The following is a 25,311-nucleotide window of genomic DNA, read 5'->3' as shown; positions in this document are numbered from 1 at the left end:
ATATTATTATATTCAAATGCATAAAATATCTCATTTTATTCATATATATCAAGTTTTACTATAACTTAATAATATTATATTCTTTTACTCTTTTTTGGTAAAAACAAATTTTATTAACAAATTATTAGAAATCGTCCACTGTACTCAATAATTCTCTTAAATTTCATCTTATCTTATCTTACTATTATATAAGATCGAGTAGCTTTTACTGTAGCAACTTCAAGAGTTGCCATGTGGCGCAATGAGAGGCATGAGAAGTTTTGTTTGTTTCCTTCTTTTGCTTTCAATACTTTTAGGTTAATGCTGATATATAAGCTTTTTTCCTCCCCTCTAATTATTATGCAGACCAAACGAACCAACCTATTCAAGGATCATTTAGGTCATAATAGCTGATTATTTATTACCTCTTTAGTCAAGAATAAATAATTAATTGAGCAATATTTGATATTAATATATTTAATTTAAAAAATAAATTTATCAATTATTACTTTGGATAATGTATAAGCATAACAGACTTAAGTGTAAATGCAAGGTTGATATTCAGAATGCAACCTTATTTATTTATTTTTTATAGATTTTTAAAATTATTTGGACTTTGAGGGAAAATAAAATACCAAAATCGATATATTTTTTTCTAATGAGAGTTGACACATCATGATAAGGGATTTAAATGTTAGATTAATTATTTACAAAGCATATATAAGTGCATCGCTTGTTTCAATTTATAATTTTATTTAATTTTATAAACACTCTCCTTATTCTTTGGGATTAGTGTCAAGAAGAGATACAAAAATTGATAAATTTTTCATAGTACAAAGAGATTGGGTAAGAGATGATTTAATTGATGGCATAAAAATAAAAACAAATATGCCAATTATGAGTTTTATTCATAAAGTAATTTTTTATATTTTATTAGTCTGGGATTTATTGGAAAAAAATATGATAAAACATATATTTTTACAGTGTGGGAAAAAAATATTAAGATGTATAAATCATATCTCTAATAAATATTTAAAAAGGAATGTGGAAAAAATGATATTTTTTGCAATAAGACTATAAAGTGTTGTGCTATGGAAGATGTATATAATCTATTTTACATAATTAAAATGAAACAGTCAGTCTAAGAATTATTTTAGCTAAGCCATATTTAATCACAAAGCAAATTTTAAGGTTTTTATTTATTTGAGGTTTTTTCACTTTTTAAAAATAATTTCGATATCTTGCTTAACTTTAGACCATTAGATTTTCTTTTGTAACTATTAGATCGTTCAATGGTCAGACAACTTACTTATTCATTTTGATAAAATTCAAAACAGTTGGCCACTTTTTTTATATACATATCATTCCTGGTTTTCATTTTCTTCTTGTACAAACAATCTTTACAAATCATAGGCCACCATATTACTTTCGTCAATAACTTGCTATGATTAGATGTTTACCATTTACCTAAGAGTTGGGTTGTTCTTTGTATAAATTTCAACCACTTGAATAATTGTTTTTTTGTACTTTTATCATACATTCACCATTAGATTGAACCACGAATCAATGGAGTGGTTTACTTATTATTGACTACATTTTTTAGATGAAAATTTTGACAATAATAAACCAGGAGGTTACATTTGATAAAGTAGATTAAAACTCAGAAGCTTTTATTCATTTTATTTGTTCTCATAGCTTCCTTCTTGGTAATTTTTGTAAAATAGAGATCACAGCTTCTCCTTCAATGACTTATCACCAATACAAAATAATTAAAACCAAAAACATTCTAAAGTTATAGAAATCAATATATTTTTCCAACCATACACATTTGTAATATTCTAAAGTTTATAGAAATCAATATATTTTTCCAACAATACACATTTGTATTTACAAGTTAAACAAAAGAAACAAATGTGAATTTACTTCTATACAATGCAATTACTAATAAATTCAGCAAAACAACTTATTATTTTCTGTGAAAAATATAACTACAACTACTACAAAGCTATTGTTTCATCAATTACTACCAACGAATTCATTCCAATAGGCACAGGCTGTGCATAGCACAGCCCACCCCTACTAGTTTATCGTGTTCATCAATTACTACCAACGAATTCATTCCAACGGCACTGGCTGCCCCTACTAGTTTATCGTGTAAATGCATGCATTTACCAGTATTACACGTCATCCATGAGCCAAGCAAAGCAAATTGCAACAGTACCATTGGTCTACTGCTATATATAAGCCCCCAAGCCTTCATGGCATGGACCCAAGGCAAACAGGTAAAAATCTCCACAGGAAAAACACAGCACTAACAAAATGAGCTTAGTAGCAGCAGGAGAAGGGAAAGTGGTGTGCGTGACTGGAGCTTCGGGATACATAGCTTCATGGCTGGTGAAGCTGCTGCTTGAGCGGGGTTATACAGTTAAAGCTTCCGTTCGTGATCTCAGTAAGTCATTTTTTACTCCTCAAGTACTATCTCTGTTGTGTTGTGTGCAGATTTTGATTTCCTGTGCTTCTCTTGTTTGCAAGTAGATTTTCTGACATGTGCTTGTATTTAGGCCTGTATGGACAAGGCTTAAGTAGGATTTGTGCCCTGTACTTCAGGGTCAGTTGCAGTGTTATCACCCTGTGTTCATCTTTATCTGCATTTTTGGCTTCCAATGCTTAATGGTGAAAGGCTGGTGGTCTAAAACTAGGAATGAATTTTGGCAAGCAAAAAACACACAAAAAAAAAACGAGTAGGAAAAAGGGTATAAGAAAAGGAAATTTCTATAATGTTATTGTATCCATACAAATAGTCACTTTATTGTTGCATTGGGATTCTTCCATTATTTACTCTGGGTCCAAGTCTCCTTAAATATAGCCATGGTAAAAACATGATAGACTTTTCTAAGATAGCTTGGGATTAATTGTAGCTGTCTGAACCTCTCCTTGATGCAATCATGCCACAGATGATCCAAAAAAGACACAGCATTTGGCATCACTTGCTGGAGCAAAGGAAAGGCTTCACTTGTTCTCGGCAAACTTATTAGAAGAGGGATCCTTTGATGCAATAGTTGAGGGATGTGAAGGTGTTTTCCATACCGCATCTCCAGTTCAACTTTCAGTTGGCAATCCAGAGGTGCATTTTTCTATTCAACGGAATTTGAAATTCTTGACATGCTTTGTAGAATATCTAATTTTACTGCTACTTTTTTTTTTACTATATTCTTCTATTGCCGGCCAATATTTCATTTCTACTTTCTTTTTTGGATGATATATATTCCTTTGGACTTTGATTTAGATGATGTTAAAGCATCAATACTGACAACCAATAGGGAGTTTCTTATTTCCAATTCTATGGCTTTATGATGTGTTTCTATTTCTCTTTTATTATGCAAAATGGAAGAGAGTAATATAGTTTCCAGGGTAAAACCGTGAAGAATTTTTCTTTAAAGTCTGTAGATGCACAATCCTCTTCCTGAAGGTCACGTCACGGTAAGAAGACTGTGATATGCTTCGTGCTTCATTATCTTGGGTACCTATATATGAGATCTCTAGTAAATGATTTAGCTATTGCTACTTCAGAGATACAATTGGAAGAATGTTGATGTTAGGCAATGAAAAAAATTAAGAGTTGAGCACATTCCCATGGTCTACAAGTGGGCTTGTAGACAAGATCTATCGAATTATATTTCTGCATAAGTCAGTCAGTGTAAGGTGCTAGAGCTAGGTTTAAGCTTGTCCCTGTAGCAAATAAGTCCCTGCTTTGGCCAGCTAATCTGTTGGTCAATATAGAATTCTGGTTTTTGAGTACGCAAATTATAATGATTAAGAATCTCATATCAACTGAACATACATTTGAGCATCTGCAAATTGAATGCATCTTCCTTTGATAATTGATTCATATCTGCTAATGATTGTGCCTTATGGTTTTACGTAGTGTGCCTATCCTTGTTCATTTCTCTAATTGCATTTGTGGGGCTCCCCTTTAAGTAACTCACTAGAAGTTTGATTTTAGTTATTTTAATGAACAAGGCTATCTAGCTAGTTCATGGTCCATTGACTCGTAGGCATCAAAAGAAAATTCCAAATAAGTTTGATAGTAACCCTATATTGCTCGCTGTTTATTTTTCTGTTAAAATCTCTTTTCAGGAGTTGTAGGAGCAACACCTTTTCTATTTTCTCTCTCTGTGTTTTTCAAGCCATGATTTCACTGTACTTAGCTAGCTGATGTTCGAAACTTCTAGGGAACCAGTTCTGCGACTTGTTTGAGCTTTTAGTTGTTACTGTGGTGGAGACATAGTCTGGTAAAGGTTACAGAATTTATAGTAAAATCTAAAATCAGAATACCATCATGATTGTGCAGGATGCAAGCATAGGCTTATCTGTTGCCTGGTAATGACTTCGTTTTTTGTCTTTGTTTCATTTTCTAGGCAGAACTACTGGAACCTGCAGTCAGAGGAACAGTCAATGTGCTACGGTCATGTGCAAAAGTTTCATCTATAAAAAAAGTTGTTATAACATCTTCTATGGCTGCAGTTTCAATCAATAGAGAATTAAAGGAGAACGTGGTCGTTGATGAAAGTTGGTTTTCTGATCCATCATACTGTGAGGAGCAGAAGGTATGTTATCATCTATTTCTATCTGTTAAATTATGTATATATGGAATGCTAGATTTCTGTAGTTTCAACTTGTTATCGGACAAAGTCTCAGGAGCTTAGTCCAAGTATGGGGAAAATTAAGATAGGATCTTCATGGCTTCGTGGTACTTTTATAGGAAAGAAGGATGTTTTTTGGGGCAATGTAATTGATAGAATCCTTTGATTAAAGGGCAGGCCAGAAAGGTGGATCCTCTTTCTTTTCTTCCTTTAAGTAACAACTTAGCTTTAATTGGAAAGAGATAATAAAGTATGGAATAGTCAACCGCGCATCTCCTAAATGAAGCTGTAGAATCAAGTTCCACATTATTGTCTGGAAAGGCATTGCAAGATGATCAATGTTTGCTTGGGCGGATGTCAAGGAACTTCTGCTAGAAAGTCATGAATATGGCTTGATCAGTCACAAGTCAAATACCTTTGTCGTTCTGTGTTGACTCGAGGATGAAGAGATCATACTATCAGGAGTATGTTAACACTGTGGTACTTTGCATCATCCGTTGCACATAATTAAATTAAAGGAAAAATCAATGCCATTCTTAGCATCCTTGAGAATCTACTTAATCATTTGTAAAATAGCTTGTCCAATATGCATGCTTTCAATTTGTGCTTTATGGCCGCATAAGTAGTAGCTCCAAATGATGGAAACAGGTTTTACCATTTTCTAAAAGTTTTAAATATTACTTGTTAATTGAGTCTAAAAACTAATGTATTTTCGGGTACAAAGCAACCAACTTTTTAACAATTTTTATGGTGTAGTCTTGGTACGCACTTTCAAAAACCTTGGCAGAGGATGCTGCATGGAAATTCGCAAAGGAGCATGGCATTGAGATAATCACAATTCATCCAGGATTCGTAGTTGGTCCAGTCTTGCAGCCATCTATTAATCTCAGCACAGAATTGATTCTGAGCCTAGTAAATGGTATGTCGTGAGCTGTATTAGATGATGTTCATCTGTGTTTTGTTATAGCTTTATCATGAACTAAAATGTTCTCTGTTATCGTACAACAAAGTATCTATGACACTAATAAAATTGTAAGGTTCTGCCAGCTTATTATTGTAATGGAGCATACAGACATTGATAGAAATGTGAACTGATATGTCAAGCTATCTGGTCTATCAGCTGGTCATGCCAAAAAGCTTTGCTGTCCAACCATTTTTCTGACGTTCATGTTGCTTGCATCTTCTATTCTTTGAGATTGAGATTCTATGCAAATTTCAGGAAGAACAACACTTTTTGGGGTGGAAGATGTTATTACTTTTTCTTCCTTGAGGAAGTTTTTGGGAGGGCACTGACAGGAAAAATTCATTCTGTGTTGTCACTGCCTGTGTCTTAAGACTACTTGCTAATCAGCTTGTTTTGTTACTTTTCCCATTGACACTGACTCTTTGGAGCTAAATGGCCACCTTGTACAGTGATGATAGGACTTTCATTTCAAGAAGTGATTGCTAATTCAAATCTTCTGGAACTTAAAATTGGAAATTACTTTTGTTTGCCTATCTAGAGGAGAGGTGAAAAGACAATAGTATATATGCTTAAAGATCTCATTATCTACTGAATGCAGGGGCTGGGGCATTTCCTAATGTAACTTTTGGATGGGTTGATGTTAGAGATGTTGCCCATGCGCATATTCTTGCCTTTGAAATCCCTTCTGCAAGTGGAAGATATTGTCTGGTTGAGAGATCAGCACATGCCTCTCAGGTCATCAAGATTTTGCGTGGACATTACCCTACTCATAAATTTCTGGATAAGTAAGTATCTTTTTCCTTGTCAATTTTGTCAGTATATGTCCTTATAGGCTGTTGTTGATGGCAATATGCACCTCCAAGACGTATCGCATAATTTTTGTTTATATTTAACAAAGTACATACATCAAATCCAGAATTTTCTGTATCTTTTGTCTCATTTTCTCATCAAATGAGCTCTTTCTCAAATTTGTTTCTAGAATTAGGTTCTTCTTAGGAGTAGGATCTCCAAATTGGTTTCCTCTGCAAATTATAGATAATTGAGTTTTAGGTGATGGAAATGAATTTGATTCTGGTCACCTAAGATTCTGTTTGCCAGGTTTTTCAAATTACCAGGGTTTTTGTCTCAGCCAGCATTTTCTGATTGTCTTTTTCTAGTTTTAGTTCATATGGAAAGTTCAAAAGTTAATTAGATAAATACATCCCTTCCATTAATCCATGCAATTCGCCCTTTGATATAATGGATTGTAGCAAAAGTTTTAAACTAAATTTTCTTACCATATATGACAGAAATTTTATATAAAGGCAAAAGGAAAAATCGTTTAAAACGTCCCTCACATTTTGTAAAATGACTTTTTTCATCCCTTACTTTTAAAAGTGTATTTTTACATCCCTTACAAATTCATATTGATTAAATTTGATCCCTATCTAGATTTCCGACTAATTTTTTGTCAGAATCCACCACGTGCCTTGCACGTGATCATTTTTGAAGGACAAAATTGTCAAATCAAAATTTACATAATTCAATCCATAGTCTCTCACATTTCACAAAATGAATTTTTTTATCCCTCACATTTCACAAAATGAATTGTTTCGTCCCCCACATTTCACAAAATGAATTTTTTCATCCCTCATATTTTATAAAATAATTTTTTTCATTTTTCATTGTTCATGTGTATGAATAACTTTTATTAAAACTAATTTATATATCTATTTGATCTCACTTGGACAATACGAATAGCATGTAATATATCTCTATTTAATTTTCGCCTAAACATACTGTTTATGTGAAATTAAAAAAGATATATACAGGGGTTTAAAAAAATTATTAGTTTTACACTCATGTTCATTCCTTTTACTCGAAAATTGAAAACAAAGAAGACATTTAATTCTAAATATTATCAAGTATTTATATCGAATTAAATTTAGACAGAAAAAATAAACAAAGGAAAAGTATGACAAAAGAAGTAAGTAATTGACATTTTAAAATTTTAAAATAATCATAAGGTAAGAAATTCAACTGTTGGTTTTAAAGGTAGCGAGTAAAAATTTCAGATTTAAACTGCAATTTGTTAGCATGACTATAGAATTCGAATTAACATCGATTAATTAGATACTCTTATTAAACAACTCAATAAATGAATTATTACTAAAATAGAAAAGACTACAAATATTGAATAGATTCACATGGTGAAATCATATATATATATATATATATATAGGTTTAAAATAAAATTATTAGATTTAAACCCATGTATATATCGATCTGTTTAGGTGAAATCAAATAGAAATATATTACATATTATTTGTACTGTTTAGATGAAATCAAATAGATATATTCATGAATTTAAAAAAATAAAAACTATTCGTACACGTGGTCAATGAGAGATAAAAAAATTCATTTTGAGAAATCTGAGGGATGAAAAAATTTATTTTGTGAAATGTAAGAGACAAAACGATTCATTTTGTGAAATGTAAGGGACTATAGATGGATTATATAAATTTTGATTTGATAATTTTGCTCCTAAAAAATGATCACATGCAAGTCATGTGATGAATTCCGGCCAAAAACTAGTTGGAAACCTAGATAGGGACCAAATTTGATCAATGTGAATTTGTAAGGGACGTAAAAGTACATTTTTAAAAGTAAGGGACGAAAAAAGTCATTTTACAAAATGTGAGGGATGTTTTGAACGATTTTCCCAAGGCAAAATGCTTGTGAAGCATTACTGTCTCCTGCAAATTTTGTGGAGTTTAATTTTACATGAGCATTTTCTTTTCAACTATGCTTTATTTACTTGTATTTTCTGAATTTTCTCAACATACTACAGATTGTCAGACTATAGCAACCTTTTTTATCCAGCCCACACAGTATCCAACGAGAAGGCAAAGAATTTAGGAGTTCGATTTATTCCTTTGGAGGTCAGCTTAAAGGATACGGTTGAAAGCTTCAGGGAGAAGAATTTAGTTAGCATCTAAGCCAAGGCATTGTTGTATTGTATTTAAATTACCAATGAATAAATGTGAAACATTATCCTTTGTGAGAAATGGTACATGAGTTCATTCATGTAATTTGTCATTTATTCTTCACGTTAATTTGGTAATAGTCAATTCAAAGTGGATTTGAGAATGTATGAATTGTCAAAGTGGAGAAAGCGTATGTAAATTATAAATGTGGTGTAACCACCAGAAACTAGCCAGTTTGAATTGCTATTTTCTGGAGTTTTTTTTTTATAGAAAAATGTGTTATAATAGTTTAATATATATGAGATAAAAATATGATTAAAAAATGTGTTCACGAAAAATGTAAAACTTTTTTTGAAAAAAAAAGCAATCCAAACGAAAGAATGGCCAATGCTTTTAATAATACAAGCACAAAAATACTTGCGTCGACTGTTACATATGTTACTTTTTGAAATGATTGTCAATAAATTACTTGCAAAAATTGATGAAAAGGAAAAATATTCTAACTATGAGAGTGTTTAAGAATATTTCTATGAATGTCCAATATATTCCATATGTGAATGTTCAAGAATTAAACATTAAAGCTGCACAAAATTGAGTGCATAATTTACTTTGTCCAGTTACCTGTTTGAGTGCATATACCATTGTGAAAGATCACTTGATCATTTGTGCTTGATTGCACATAGCATATTTTACAATGTTTTTAACACTTGTGCTTTTATTATTTTTCTGTTTAGTTCTTATGATATAATTTGTGTTTTGTTCTTATACATTATTTCTAAATCAAAATATTTAATAATAGGTGTACATTCACTGTAGTATAAGTATTAGCATAATTATGTCTCTAGTGATAAAACTTCAAAAGGAAATCCCTCTTATCTTAGAGCTTTATGAAACTTAATTGTTTTGCAGCTTCATAAAAAACTATGAAATAAATATATTTTCATCAAAATAAGTTTTACATCCTCATAATTTTATCCATCTATACCAAATTTTATTTGATACAATTTTGCAATAGGTTAACAAATAGGATTGCTTAAGGACATTTCATTGGCATGTAGTTTTCTTCTCTGTCCTCAAACTTTTATGCCCTAACATTACTTGATAAGCACATGAAAAGTAGAGAGCGTGCCCAATATAAAATTTTACACTTATGTTCAAATACTTCCCCATTTGGATTGTAATATTATGAAATTTTTGTAGAAAAATGTATTATAATTACATAATTATGTGAGATAAAAGGAAAATATGAAATGTGTCAAGAAAATATTTACAAAAAAATTATAAACGACCCCCAAAAATTAGCGTATTAATTCCTCTTTTGAACGTTCAACTATATGAAATTGCACTTTTTGTTTCTAAACTTAAAAAAAAAGTACATTTTAGTAGTTAAAGCATAAAATCTATCATACTTTAGTTTTTAAAATATAAAATATGTTCTACTTTAATTTACAAAGTGTAAAATCTTTCTCAGTTCTGTCAACGATTTTATAATTTTTATTCAAATAGGCAAATTTTATATTTTATAGACAAAAATATTATGTTTTAAAGTATAGTGATCAAAATGAGAATCCGGTATAATTAAAAGGGTGTAAAGTGGAATTATCCCTTATTAGCTTATTTTGCTTGGTAGCTTATTGTTGACTGTTGACTATTGACTATTGAGAGAGACCACTGGAATCAGCTAGCTACTACATACGCCACCGCAACAGTCCTCCTCCTCCTACTCCAATCGCCGTCTCTTCCAATCCTCCTCCTTAAGAATCAGTGAAATCTCTAAATGTTTATCACATTTTGCAAAATAATTTTTTTCGTATCTCATTTTTAAAAGTGTAATTTTATGTCTCTTAGAAATTCATATTGATCAAATTTGGTCCCTACCTAGATTTTCAACTAGTTTTTGGTTGGAATCTGTCACATGCCTTGCACATAATTATTTTTTAGGGACAAAAATTATTAAATCAAATTTTACATAATCCGATTCTTAGTATCTCACATTTCACAAAATGAATTTTTTCATCCCTCATTGGCCATGTGTATAAATAGTTTTTTTTTAACCCATGTATATATATATTTTTTATTTCACATGAATAGTACGAATAACATGTAATATATCTCTATTTGATTTTACCTAGACAGGTTAATTGTAATTATACACATGCTATTCAATAGAGATATATATATATATACATAGATTTAAAACTAACAATTTTGTTTTAAATCCATATATATATATCTATTTGATTTCACCATGTGAAATTGTTCAATATTTGTGGCCTTTTCTCTTTTGCTAATAATTCATTTATCGAGTTGTATAATAAGACCATCTAATTAATGGATCCTAAATCGAATTCTATAGTCATGCTAACAAATTGCAGTTTAAATTTAAAATTTCTACTCGCCACCTTTAAAACCAACAATTGAATTACTTGCCTTGTAATTGTTTTAAAATTTCAAAGTGCCAATTATTTACTTCTTTTTGTCATACTTTTCCTTTGTTTATTTTTTCTGTTCAAATTTAATTTGATATAAACACTCGACAATGTTTAGAATTAAATCTCTTCTTTGTTTTCAATTTTTGAGTAGAAAGAAATGAACATGAGTGAAAAACTAACAATTTTTTTAAATTCATGTATATATCTATTTAACTTCACCTAAACAGTATGAATAGCATATAATATATCTCTATTTGATTTCGTTTGAATAGGCTAATTATAGTTGTACACATACTATTTGTATTGTTCAGATAAAATCAAATAGATACATACATGAGTTAAAAAAAACTATTTATACACATCATCAATGAGGGATCAAAAATTCATTTTGTAAAATGTAAGGAACCAAAAAATTCATTTTTTGAAATGTGAGCGATGAAAAATTCATTTTGTGAAATATGAGGGACTATAAATTGAATTGTGTAAAATTTGATTTGACAATTTTGCCCTTAAAAAATGATCACGTGCAAGGTATATGGTGGATTTTGACTAAAAATTAGTCAAAAACCTAAATAAGGATCAAATTTGACTAATGTAAATTTGTAAGGAACGTAAAATTACACTTTTAAAAGTGAGAGATAAAAAAAAGTCATTTTATAAAATATGAGGAATGTTTTGAATGACTTTCTCAATTAAAATGGTGTAAAGTGGAATTGTCCCTTATTAGCTTATTTTCCTTGGTAGCTTACTATTGACTATTGAGAGAGACCACTGAAATCTGCTAGCTACTACATACCACCGCCACCGCTCTTCTCCTCCTACTCCAACTGCTCTCTTCCAATCCTCCTCCTTAAGAATCGACGAATTCTCAACCTTATCCAACCAAAAAAGAACTAATATTCATACTAAAGAAAAGAATAAAACTTTATCCACCTTCTTGATCAATCTATAGTGAATTTTGTACTAAAATACTATTCCCACTACTGCTACAAGTAAGCAATCAGATATGGCAGCGTGGGAGGCTGAGAAGGACAGGACAATATGTGTTACAGGAGCAGGGGGATGCCTGGGATCTTGGTTAGTCAATTATTATTATTATTATTATTATTTTGTCCTTGAAATGTCAAGCAATTGGATTTCTTCATGTGGTTGATCAACTAATTATTTTTCCAAGTAAACCATCATTTTTTATGTTCTGGCTCCCAGTGTTACACAATGAATTGATGCCCAATAAAGTTTGCAAAATCCGTCTATCTGATTGTGGTTGAACTTCTAGGAATGAAACTATATTCATGGAGATAACTGCTTTGCTGTCTTTTTCGCTTTTTTTTTTTGAATCTTCAAGCCAACTGAAAGGTTTTCAGATTCTAAACCTGTACGCTGTCTGCCATTCTGATAGTCTATGATTTTGACAATGATCTAAAGATTTGTAAAGTGATATAAAAAACTTAAGATTGTGGTGTTTGTTTTTACTATGGGAATGAAATTCAATTTTCTGATTGATGGTAGGGAAAGTTAAACTAGCAATGATGCCAAAAAATTTTTTATGCTACTGTAATCTTTCCAGACATATATACAAGCTATTCAAATTTTATTGATGTGAAAATTGTGAGTTTAACCTAATGGAAGGTGAGACAGACAGTAGGCATAACATCTGAGGAGGTTGCATCTTTCAACTGTTTGCTTGATTGCTTTGAGCCGTAGTTAAAGATACAAAAGCTTAACTTTGTGATTTGTAGGTCCTTTGCAGTTCAAAAGTCGCATGAATTTATTGTTGCACGATTTATCAAAGGAATTGTATTTTTCATGTATGAAGTAAAGAACTCAGAGATTAGCTTAGATAACATCATTTTTTGAGATTCAACTGCTCTTTTTTTCCCCTCCTTGGCTGCACAGAATGATATGAAGAAATAGAAATCAAATTCCGGGATATGGTAGATGTCTGTGATGTGGCTGAAGCACTACTTTTGGTTTACGGGAGACCTGAAGCTGAAAGCCGGTGCATATGTTCATCTCACCTCACTGCGACCAAAGATCTGGTGAAAATTCTGAGGAAAAACTATCCCAACTACAAGTACGCTAAGAGGTGGATTACTATCTTTGAAATTGTCTAATATTTCTGACTCCCAATTTGTCCTGATTCTTTTTTTTTTGGGCTCATGCCCATCTTGATTTCCATAAATGTGGGATCTTGTTTGGAGGTATTGAGTTTCGAATAACCACAACATGCAGCGAAAACCTCCCTAATTTGTTAGAACAGATTAGGAGCGTTATACAAGACAAAATCCAGCAACTAATGGAAGATAAATCTGCCCACAAACACAAAAAAAAAAAAAACCAACCACAAGAAGACACAGGAATTTTACGTGGAAAACCTCTCCAATGTGAAGAGGAAAAACCACGAGGCTCTTAAACCCACCACAAATTACTCCACTATCACCAATTAAAAATTGAGTACAACTTTCAGCAAGTACACAATTGATATATGGTCCTAAACAATCAACAAAGTCACCAAATCCCAAATAAAGAGTAAAAGCTGTGAAAAACTTCACCAAAAACAGCAGCAGTCCAAAATTTATAAATAAAAATTGAACCGTTGGAATCCGATCTCCACCGTTCAGAACGTAGAACTAGATGTCCTCTACCTTCAGTTAAAATTTCAAGCCGATCATTTGTGTTTTCTATGTCAGTCAGGCTAATTGCCGTAACTGCTCAAACTAGACACTTGCTGAAATTTCTCTCCAGAATTTTTCTGCTTTTTTTCACTTTATTTTCCCTTAACAATAAACCTAATTTGATCTATAAATAGGTAGGGCAACTCCTTAATGGGCTTAGACAATTACCCATTAATTTTTGGACTTTTCCACATAAGTTGGGAGCCCAAAAAACCCAACAAATCTTCCCCCTCCCGACTATGTGAAGGAACTTGCCATCCCAGCAAGTGAGCAACATACTTCAAACTTCCATCTTGGCAATGACTTGGTCAACATATCAGCTCTGATCCATTAGACCGTGCTTCTGTTGTGTACATTTTGTTTAGAATGATGGTTGGACATGGGAATTCTATCCAAGAACGGTTTCAACTTTAGGAACTTGCATTCGAGGACTTGATGTAGCGCCTGGGAGATGTACCAGAGGGATTCAATGTCATGGAAGTTCTGTTGCAGACCAGAGAGACGATCAACACCCTAATTGCACAGATGGAAGAGACCAAACAGTCCGTTTCTTCCGTTGGGGATGTTGAGATGTTGAGAAACGAAGTGACTTCGTCCAATGCAGAGATCGCGGCTTTACAGTCGGAGATCGGTGTGTTAAAGGAGGCAGTTGTCTCCAGTAACACACAACCTGTTCAGAAATCTTCGAAGGGTAAAGTGAAAGTCCCAGAGTCGAAAACGTACCAGGGTAGTAGGAGTTCGAAAGATTTGAAAAACTTCTTGTGGGATGTCGAACAGTACTTCAAGGCTGTTGACGTTCCAGAAGAGGAGAAGGTATCAATTACATCAATGTACCTTAGCGGTGATGCAAAGTTGTGGTGGAGAATGATGCAATCAGACCCCACCAGACCCATAATTGAGACTTGGGATGTATTGAAGGAAGAGTTGAAGAAACAATTCCTTCCCACGAATATTTCGTGAAAAGTTCGGGACGCATTGTGGAACTTGAACCAAACTAAGAGCGTGCACAAGTACTTTGCTGAGTTCCAAGCCCTGATGTTGGATGTGAAGGAGATGTCTGAGGAAGACAGACTCCATACCTTCATCCGTGGACTGCAGCCGTGGGCGCAAATAGAGTTGCGGAGACAGAATGTTCAGACCGTGTCTCAAACACTCGTTGCCATAGAGAAGTTGATAGACTGCAAGTCCATGGGATCCAACAATGACAAGAAGGAGGAGAAGGGAAAGGAGAAGGTTAAGGAAACGAAAGGTAGTCAGTTTCCAAAGAAGAAGAAAAAGAAGCAGTCGGTGACAACGACCGAACCTGGTGGTGCTTCTTCTGCTAAGGAGAAACAACCACCAAATCCAAAGAAAGATGGCTGCTATAATTGTGAAAGACCACACTTAGCCCACAATCGTCCCAAAAAGAAGGATCAGAACGTTAGTGCCTTGATAGCGGAAGATGATGACAACCAGTTGGAGATGCAGGATATACTGGTCAACCCCATGCAGTTCGTGAATGCTATCACAGGTACTAATGGTCGTACTTCTTACAATGGTTTGATGTATGTGCAGGTTATGTTGAATGGTAACCAGATACTGGCGATGCTGGATATGGGAGCATCGCACAGTTGTGTGACGGAACGCGTGGTAAATCGATTCCGGTTGAAGTTGAAGGACTTGGGTTTCAAGTTGAAGGCTGTCAACTCTGAAACCAAGCCAGTGTTGGACGTGGTGACTATGGAATTGGAGTTGGGGTCGTGGAAGGGATGGTGTAGCCTCATGGCCAGTCAAATGGACGATTTTGACTTGATCTTAAACAAAGATTTCATGGTTGCAAATAGGATCTACCCAATTCCGCACTTGGACCGCATCATGGTGGATGATGACCAGAGTCCAGGCTTTGTCCCTACAGTAAGGTCGCCGAAATAGAAGAACAACCAACGAAAGAACATGGTGTTGACGGTGCAAATTGAGTCCTGTCTTAGGCGCGGAGAAGTTGTATACATCGCTACGTTGGTGGAGACCAAATCGGACATGTACCAGGAAGTACCAGATGCCGTGGCTTATGTCTTGGAGGAGTTCGCAGACCTCATGCCAGCGGAGTTATCGAAACGACTTCCTCCTAGATGTCCTGTGGAGCACAGAATCGAGTTGATTCTAGGAGCCCAATCACCTGCCCAGGCTCCTTACCGCATGTCCCCAATGAACTTGGCTGAATTGCGGTGCCAACTTAACGACTTGCTAGATAGTCAAGCGCTAAGACCGTCGAAGGCTCCGTACGGTATTCCAACTTTGTTCAAGAAAAAGGCTGACGGAATGCTGAGATTTTGTATGGATTACCGTGCCCTGAGCAAGATCACAATAAAAAACAAATATTCGATCCCGAATACGTACGACTTATTCGACAGGCTGGTGAGGACACGATTCTACACCAAAATTGACTTGCTGCCGGGATACTGGCAAGTTCGAATAGTTCTAGGAGATAAGGAAAAGATGACGGTAGTGACGAGCTATGGTTTCTTTGAATTTCTTGTCATGCCGTTCGGTTTGACGAATGTACTTGTAGACCGATGACTGATGTTTTGTACGATTATCTTGATAAGTTTGTCGTAGTGTACTTAGATGACATTGTTGTGTATTGGAGTCCCTAGAAGAACATGTAGGCAACTTAAGGGACGTATCCTGCAAGTTGAGAGAATACGAGCTCGATGAAAAAAAAGAAAAGTGTGAGTTTGGCAGGGAGCAGATCACTTTTCTTGGTCAAGTACTGAGCAATGGTCGAATTCAGATGGATCGCAAGAAGGTTGAGGCAATCCTTGATTGGCCAGCACCCCAGAGAGTTACGGAAATGAGGTTGATCCTTGGTCTGGCAAATTGTTATAGGTGCTTTCTCTAGAGACACTCAAAGATGGTAGCCTCTTTGACGGACCTATTGAAGAAGGATAGACCGTGGATGTGGGACTATGAATGCGAGGATGCGTTCAGAATGTTGAAGGGAGCAGTCACTTCTGCGCCAATGTTGCAACTTCTGGACTTCACAAAAGCCTTTGAAGTGCACACTGATGCTTCAGATTGTGCGATTAAAGGAGTGTTGATGCAAGATAAGTACCCATTGCATTTGAAAGCATGAAGCTGAAGGAGTGCGAGTAGAGATATAGTATGCATGAGAAAAAGATGACGGCTGTGGTGCATTGCTTTGAGATATGGAAGCACTACCTTTTGGGAACCAAGTTCGTGGTGATGACCGACAATTTGGCCAATACTTACTTTAAGACGCAGAGGAAGCTGACCCCGAAGCAAGTTCTTTGGCAGGAGTAAGCCAAGGGCAGGGTTGGGGGCCAAGGGCACGGAATGACTAAAGTTTTGTAGGTTATTTCAGATGGTTCCAAGTGCCAGGAACCACGGTGCCTAAGTTGCTAAGTGTTGGGACAAGTTGGGTGAAGAACGTTATCGATGGCGGGAAGCTGGACGTGCGGAATTGTGCGGCCGTTGCTTGCGGGGGCCAAAGATGAACGTTGGGCAGTTGCTGACCGTTGCTGGGATAACGGATGGTTACTAGCCAACTCAGCCACGTTCTTAGCGGGTTGCTGACTTCGTGGACGTTTGGATCAGACTAACAGTTAGGTTTTGTCAAACGTAAATATGCCTATAAATAACCGATTAGGCAGAGACTAAGGGCAGAAAGAGTTGATAGACTTTAAGTCCATGGGATCCAACAACAATAAGAAGAAAGAGAATGGCAAGGAAAAGATTAAGGAAACGAAAGGTGGTCAGTTCCCAAAGAAGCAGTCGGTGACAACGTCCGAACCTGGTGGTGCTTCTTCTGCTAAGGAGAAACAACCACCAAATCCAAAGAAGGATGGCTGCTATAATTGCGGAAGACCACACTTAACCCATAATTGTCCCAAAAAGAAGAATCAGAAAAGCGGAAGATGATGGTGACCAGTTGTAGATGCAGGATGCACGGGTCAATCCCATGCAGTTCGTGAACGCTATCACAAGCACTAATGGTTGTACTCCTTACAATGGTTTGATTTATGTGCAGGTTATGTTGAATAGTAACCAGATACTGGCGATGGTGGATACTGGAGAATCGCACAGTTGTGTGACGGAACGTGTGGTAAATCGATTTCGATTGAAGTTGAAGGACTTGGGCTTCAAGTTGAAGGCTGTCAACTCTGAAGCCAAGCCAGTGTTGGGCGTGGCTACTGTGGAATTGGAGTTGGGGCCGTGGAAGGGATGGTGTAGCCTCATGGCTAGTCAAATGGACGATTTTCACTTGATCCTAGACAAAGATTTCATGGTTGCAAATATGATCTACCCAATTCCGTACTTGGACGGCGTCATGGTGGATGATGACTAGAATCCAGGTTTTGTCCCTGCAGTAAGGTTGCTAAAATAGAAGAATAACCAATGAAAGAATATGGTGTTGGCGGTGCAAATTTAATCCTGTCTAAGGCGCGAAAATGTTGTATACATCGCTGCTTTGGTGGAGACCAAGCCGGACATGTACAAGAAGTACCAGATGCCGTGGCCCATGTCCTGGAGGAGTTCGCAGACCTCATGCCTGCAGAGTTGCCGAAACGGCTTCCTCCTAGACATGCTATGGAGCGCAAAATCAAGTTGATTCCAGGAGCCCAACCACCTGCCCAGGTTCCTTACTGCATGTCCTCAATAGAGTTGGCTAAATTGCGGTGCCAACTTAACGAGTTGCAAAATAGTCAAGCGCTGTGACCGTCGAAGGCTCCCACGGTGTTCCAGCGTTGTTCCAGAAGAAGACTAACGGAACGTTGAGATTCTGTATGAATTACCGTGCCCTGAAGAAGATCACGATAAAAAATAAGTACCCGATCCCGAATACATACAACTTGTTCTATAGGCTGGTGAAGGCACGATTCTACACCAAAATCGACTTACTGTCGGGATACTGGCAAGTTTGAATAGTTCCAGAAGATGAGAAAAAGACGATGGTGGTGACGAGATATGGTTCCTTTGAATTTCTTGTCAAGCCGTTCGGTTTGACGAATGCACCTGCTATTTTTTGTAGACTGATGAATGATGTCTTGTACGATTATCTTGATAAGGTTGTTGTATGTACTTAGATGAAATTGTTGTGTATTCGAAGTTCCTAGAGGAACATGTAGGCCACTTAAGGGACGTATTCCGCAAGTTGAGGGAATACGAGAACTATGTAAAAAAAGAAAAGTGTGAGTTTGACAGGGAGCAGATCATTTTTCTTCGCCATGTGCTGAGCAATAGTCGAATTCAGATGGATCGCAAGAAAGTGGAGGTGATTCTTGATTGGCCTACATCCTAGAAAGTCGCAGAACTAAGGTCGTTCCTTGGTCTGGCAAATTATTATAGGCGCTTCATCTAGGGATATTCGATGATGGTAGCACCTTTGGCGGACCTACTGAAGAAGAATAGACCGTGGATGTGGGATTATGAATACGAGAATGCGTTCAGAATGTTATAGAAAACAATCACTTCTGCGCTAGTGTTACAACTTTCGGACTTCACAAAAGCCTTTGAAGTGCACACTAATGCTTCAAATCGTGCGATTGGAGGGGTGCTGATGCAAGATAAGCACCCGATTGCATTTGAAAGCAAGAAACTGAAGGAGTGCGAGTAGAGATATAGTACGCACGAAAAAGAGATGACGGCTGTGGTGCATTGTCTTGAGATATAGAAGCACTTCCTTTTGGGAACCAAGTTCGTAGTAGTGACCGACAATGTAGCCAATACTTACTTTAAGACGCAGAGAAAGCTGACCCCGAAGCAAGCTCATTAGCAGAAGTTTCTGGCCGAGTTTGATTTCGAATGGATTCACAAACCAGGAAAGGAGAATGTGGTTGCCGATGCGCTGAGTAGAAGGCACGTTGAAGAATACGTTGCTGCATTGAGCACTGTTGAAATGGACTTCAGGGACAAGATCAAGTCAGAGTCCCAAAACGATTCGGTTTACTGGACCCTGATCCCTCAAGTCCGTGAAGGCAAAGTTCGTCATTATTGGTTGGAAGACGGTTTTCTTTTTGCCAAAGGTGGTAGAGCATATGTCCCAAAAGGAGGGGGACTCAGGCGACAGTTGCTATGAGAGACCCACGACACTTCTTGGGCTGGTCATCCCGGAGTGGAATGAATGCGGGCATTGCTATTGCGGAGCTTCTACTAGCCGAAAATGGAAGAAAATATTGAGGTATACGTGAAAACGTGTCTTGTGTGCCAACAAGACAGGGTGGAAAGAAATAAGGAGCCAGACTTGTTGCAATCTTTGCTAATCCCTGATCGACCGTGGCAATCAGTCTCCATTGATTTCATTTTGAAATTTCCTAGGTCAATGGTATGGTTTTTATTTTTATAATTATTGACAGATTTTCTAAGTATGTTGTGTTTATCGGTGCGCAGAAGGCGTGCTCTGCTGATATTGCTGCTGAGTGATTTTTCAGAAATGTTATGAAGTACTTCGGTTTACCCGAAAACATCAAAAGTGACAGGGATACCAGATTCACAGGCAAATTCTGGACCGTGTTGTCTGAATTGTTGGGTTCCAAACTAAAGTTCTCTATTGCCGCACATTCTCAGACCGACGGACAAACGGAGAGGATCAATGACTTGTTGGAGGAATACCAAAGGCATTACGTGAGGCAAGTCAGAGAAATTGATTGGAGTTATTAGATACTGCATAGTTCTGCTATAATCTGCACAAGGCATCTGCAACCAAGTTGAGTCCGTTTGAATTGGTGAACGGACAACAACCTCTAACTCCGCATGAAGTTGCTCTTCAAGGCGGGAGTCGTTGCCCAGTAGCACATCGGTTTGCTCGTGCCAAGCAGGAACTGTTGGACGAAACAAGAGATAGCTTACTGGTGACGCAACAACGTATGAAGAAATATTCTGATCAAAATAGACGGGACTTAGAGTTTCAAGTGGGAGATCAAGTGATGCTGAAATTGACTTCCCAGATTTGAAAGAAAGTGAGCGACAAGACAGTCCATCGTGGGCTCATTCCTAAGTACGATGGACCGTTCGAAATAATCAAGATGGTGGGTCATGTAGCCTATCGGTTGAATCTACCCGACAGATTCAAGATCCACCCGACCTTCTATGTGAGTTTCCTGAAACCCTTCAATCAAGATGAGATAGATGGAGGACAGAGGCAAGCAAAGCGTGCTCTGCCAGTGATCCACAAACAATTCAGAAAGACGTGGAGACAGTGCTAGATCACAGAACGATGGGGTAGAGCAAAAAGAACCGACGGACAAATTATCTGATACATTGGAAAGGTGAAAGCGAGCTGGACGCTACTTGGGAACGGGAAGTGATCTTGTGGCAGTTGGAAGACAAAGTTACCGATTACTAGAAGAATGTTCGAAAACAGGCCCAGTTGATGAGAGCGTCAACCTCTTCAAGTAGGGATAGTTTGTCAACCTCTTAGGGCGCGGTCCAGATGGAACGCGCGCCGTCGTGGTAGATTTCGCGCGCCGTCGTGGTAGATTTCGACTGGCCATGGCCTACTTAGAAAGGCCAAAAGTGAACTGGTTGAAAATGATGGGACACATGTTTGATGTTGTTTTTCTAGCCTAAGTATAGGGTTGGAAAAGTTTTAGAGGGAACAGATGTCTCTAAGTTAGTCGGGAAAAAATCGGTGTTTCTATTAATGGTTCTAAGTTTTCATCTAGAACTATTATATCGGGGAATAACTGTGACTAAAACAAGTCAAGGCCAAGGGTAGGAGGTCAAAGGTATGGAATGATTAAGGTTTTATGGGTTATTTCGGATGATTCCAAGTGCTAGGAACTAAGGTGCCTAAATTGCTAAGTGTTGGGGCAAGTTGGGCGCGAAACGTTGTCGATGGCGGGAACCTGGGCGTGCGGAATTGTGTGGCCGTTGCCTGTACACTCCAAAGATGAACGTTGGGCAGTTGCTGAATGTTGCTGGCAGTTGCTGGGATAACGGATGGTTCCACCCAATTCAGCCACACTCTTAGTGGGTTCTTGACTTTGTGGACGTTCGGATCAGATCAACGGTTGGGTCTTGACAACCGTAAACATGCCTATAAATGACGGGTTAGGCAGAGACTACGGAGAGAGAGTCACAGATAGTGAGAATCACCCTTAGATGTTCTGCACTCCAAATGTTTGTAGAATTGTTCTTGTAAGTTTCGTTGTGAAATACAAGATTGGCCGTTTGGCTGTAACTTGTGCATGTGTTTCTTTATTTTTGCCTGAGTGTTCTATGTTGAATATTTGCATGCAAGTGTGATTGTGTAGGCTGACTGATAGTGTAGCTTACTAGTGCCAATACGTGCGTGTTTGGCTAGTGAGAGTAGACACCTCGTAATTGCATCAAGTCCTCGAAAACAAGTTCCTGACGTTGCAACCGTTCTTGGACAGAATTTCCGTGTCCAACCATCATTACCAACAAAATGCACACAACAGAAGCACGGTCTAATAAATCAGAGCCGTGCTCTGATACCACGCTGTTACGAGATGTCCGCTCTCACTAGCCAAACACACTCGTAATGGCACTGGTAAGCCACACTACCAATCAGTCTACACAATCACACTTGCACACAAGTATTCAAACGAAGAACACTTAGGTAAAAACAAAGGAACACACGCACAAGTTATAACCAACACGACCAACCTTGTATTTCATCACAACAATTACAAGGACAATTCTACAAACACTTGGCGTGAAGAACATCAAAGGGTGATTCTCACTATCTGAGACTCTATCTACCCTTAGTCTCTGCCTAATCCGTTATTTATAGGCATGTTTACGGTTAACAAGACCCAACCGTTGGTCTGATCCGAATGTCTACGAAGTCGGGAACCTGCTAAGAACGTGGCTAAGTTGGTTGGTAACTGTACGTTATCCCAGCAACTCCTATCAATTGCCAGCAACGGTTTCATCTTTTTCGCGCACGGGCAACGGCCGCAAGATTTCGCACGCCCCTCTACTGCCCATCGACAACGTTCCGCGCCCAACTTGCGCCAAGCAACTTAGGCACCGTGGTTCCTAACACTTGGAACCACCCGAAATAACCCATAAAGTCTTAGTCCTTCCGTGCCCTTGGCCCCCAGCCCTCGGCCTTGACTTGACTTAATCATAGTTATCCCCTTATATAATAGTGTTAGATGGAATTTTAGGACCGTTAGTAGAGACATCCCTTTTTCCCCCACTAATTTAGTGACATCTGCTGTCTCTAAAACTTTCCCAACCCTATATTTAGGTTAGGAAAACATCATCAAACATGTGTCCTATTGTTTCCAACCAGTTCACCTTCGGCCCTCCCAACTAGGCCGTGACCGGCTGAAATCTGCTACGAACCGCGCGCGTTCCATCTGGACCGCGCCCTAGGGGCTGACAAACCTCCCCCACCTGAAGAGGTTGACGCCCTCGTCAACTTGGCTTGCTTTCGAACGTTCTTCAGGTACTTGGCAATTTTGTCCTCGAGTTGTCACAAGGTCACGTCCCGTTCCCAAGTAGCATCCGGCTCGCTTTTGCCTTCTAATGGATCAGATAATCTGTCCGTCAGTTCTTTTTGCTCTGCCCCATCGTTCTGTGATCCGACACTGCCTCCATGTCTTTCTAGAATTGCTTGCAGATTACCGGCGCAGCACGCTTTGCTTGCCTCCGTCCATCTCATCTTGGTTGAAGGGTTTCATGAAATTCACATGGAAAGTCGAGTGGATCTTGAGTCTGTCGGGCAGTTTCAACCGATAGGCTACACGATCTACCTTCTTGATAATTTCGAACAGTCCATCGTACTTAGGAATGAGCCAACGATTGATTGGCTTGCTGTTCACTTTCTTCCAAATCTGGAGAGTCAGTTTCAGCATCATTTTATCTCCCATTTGAAACTATCAGTCCCGTCTATGTTGATCAACATATTTCTTCATGCATTGTTGCGCCACCAGCAAGCTATCTCTTGTTTCGTCCACCAGTTCCTGTTTGGCATGAACAAATCGGTGTGCTGCTGGGCAACGACTCCTACCTTGAAGAGCAACTTCATGCGGAGTCAGAGGTTGTTGTCCATTCAGCAATTCAAACGGACTCAACTTGGTTGCGGATGACTTGTGCAGATTGTAGTAGAACTGTGTAGCATCAAGCAACTCCAATCAATTTTTCTGACTTGCCGTCACGTAATGCCTTAGGTATTCCTCCAACAAGGTATTGATCCTCTTCGTTTGTCCGTCGGTCTGAGGATGTGCGGTATTAGATAGGGGTGCAAACGAGTTGAGTCGAATCAAATTTTGAACTTATCGAGTCGAGTCAGGCTTGTTTATATGCGAGCTCGAGTTCGTCAAGCTCGAAAAATGAAGCTCGAGCTCGACTCGACATAGACAAAGAGGTACTCGAGATCGACTCAATTATAGCTCGCGAGCTTAGCTCGATTTTGGCTCGCAAGCAGCTCGCCACATCAGCTCAAATTTTGCTCGATTTTTTGGCTCGTGATGAGCTCAAAATCAGCTGACTTTCTCAAAATTTAGGCAAGAAAATAGAATTTTTGTCCACATATTTTTGGTAAAATTTAAGCATAATAATAGCAATTTTCACATATTCTTGATTTTGAGAGTTACAAATTATCCACTAATACAATCATAAACATATAATACATAAAAATCTAAATGTTCAACACTCGAAATGTTTAGTTACCAACAAATTTCAAATATGAATAGTGTCTTTGGCACTTCATCATCAAGCCCTGCTGTAATTATGCTGTTCAACCCTAATTACATTAAGAAGCAAAAGAAACCAGCAAATGAGCTATCCAAAAAGAAAAAAGAAAGAAAGGAAAATAGCAGCCAAAAGAAGTCAAAAAATCAGCCTGCTAATTGAGAAATTGAACACAAAAAATCAGCAAAAATATAGCTTTAGACACAGCTAAAAATTAGCCATAAAAAGGGACCAAACAACAACAAAAAATTGCCTATATCCAAATGCCATCTTTTTTACTGCATTTGAACACAGTAGAACATTTTTGTCCCTCTGTGTGTATATATATTTTGGTCCGTGTATGCTTCAATTATATATATAAAAAAATTTCCCCAATCATTGTATCTGTTTTACACTCAAATAAATAAAAATAAAAAGTTCTAGTATTAGAAATGTTTTTCTATATTGTGTTACATGCTTAATTGACAACACCGTAGATCTAAAGCTTTAGAGCTCTGGCAAGAAAAACCCCTAAGTTGGACCACCGTAGAAGGAAAAACAAAAGAAGAGCAGCCATCCATCAATATTTAGGGACCCGTCTTAATTAATGTCTAAGGCAACTAACATCCTATGAACATCACAGGGGTCCACAACTACCTCTTTTGCAATAGATCTAAAGCTTTGAAAGAATGGATCTACCCAGCAGGGGAAGAAAGAAAGTAAGTTTTTATCCATAGATCTAAAGCTTTGAATGATAATGCTTTGAAAGGAGGGAGCTGCCGAGCTGGGGAAGAAAGAAAACGGAAAAGGAAAAGAAAGAAAAGCTGAGTACATACCTGCAAAAGCTGGGTGGAGCTGGTGGAGGTGGAGCTGGCGGAAGTGGGAATTTGGAGTTTGGGAGTTGGGAATCGGCAGGAGTCGGCAGAGGAAGTGAGGATTTGGAAATTAGGTAAATTGATGAAGAAAGTGAGAGATAGTCAAAGACTTGTAAATTTTAATTGATATAGG

General features: G+C 37.4%; 1 protein-coding gene across 1 annotated transcript; it reads left to right on the top strand.

Moving 5' to 3' along the window:
- Positions 1 to 2,298: 2,298 nt before the first annotated feature.
- On the top strand, positions 2,299 to 8,603 carry LOC113727120 (phenylacetaldehyde reductase-like). Its single transcript, XM_072080289.1, has 6 exons — positions 2,299 to 2,428; positions 2,934 to 3,103; positions 4,398 to 4,586; positions 5,379 to 5,541; positions 6,185 to 6,371; positions 8,417 to 8,603. The coding sequence occupies exons 1-6, from the start codon at positions 2,299 to 2,301 to the stop codon at positions 8,562 to 8,564; spliced, it is 987 nt and encodes a 328-aa protein (XP_071936390.1). The 3' UTR covers positions 8,565 to 8,603.
- The last annotated feature ends 16,708 nt before the right edge of the window (positions 8,604 to 25,311 follow it).

Source organism: Coffea arabica, chromosome 2e, assembly GCF_036785885.1.
Source record: "Coffea arabica cultivar ET-39 chromosome 2e, Coffea Arabica ET-39 HiFi, whole genome shotgun sequence".
Lineage (NCBI taxonomy): Eukaryota > Viridiplantae > Streptophyta > Magnoliopsida > Gentianales > Rubiaceae > Coffea > Coffea arabica.
Note: the sequence above shows the minus strand (reverse complement) of the source record. Positions and strands in the feature narration are given on the sequence as shown.

Excerpts from the sequence above, each read along its gene's own strand:
- LOC113727120 (XM_072080289.1), top strand. The coding sequence starts at position 2,299 with ATGAGCTTAGTAGCAGCAGGAGAAGGGAAAGTGGTGTGCGTGACTGGA. Across the intron at positions 2,429-2,933 it reads AGCTTCCGTTCGTGATCTCA|ATGATCCAAAAAAGACACAG; the intron begins GTAAGTCATTTT and ends ATCATGCCACAG. Across the intron at positions 3,104-4,397 it reads TTTCAGTTGGCAATCCAGAG|GCAGAACTACTGGAACCTGC; the intron begins GTGCATTTTTCT and ends TTCATTTTCTAG.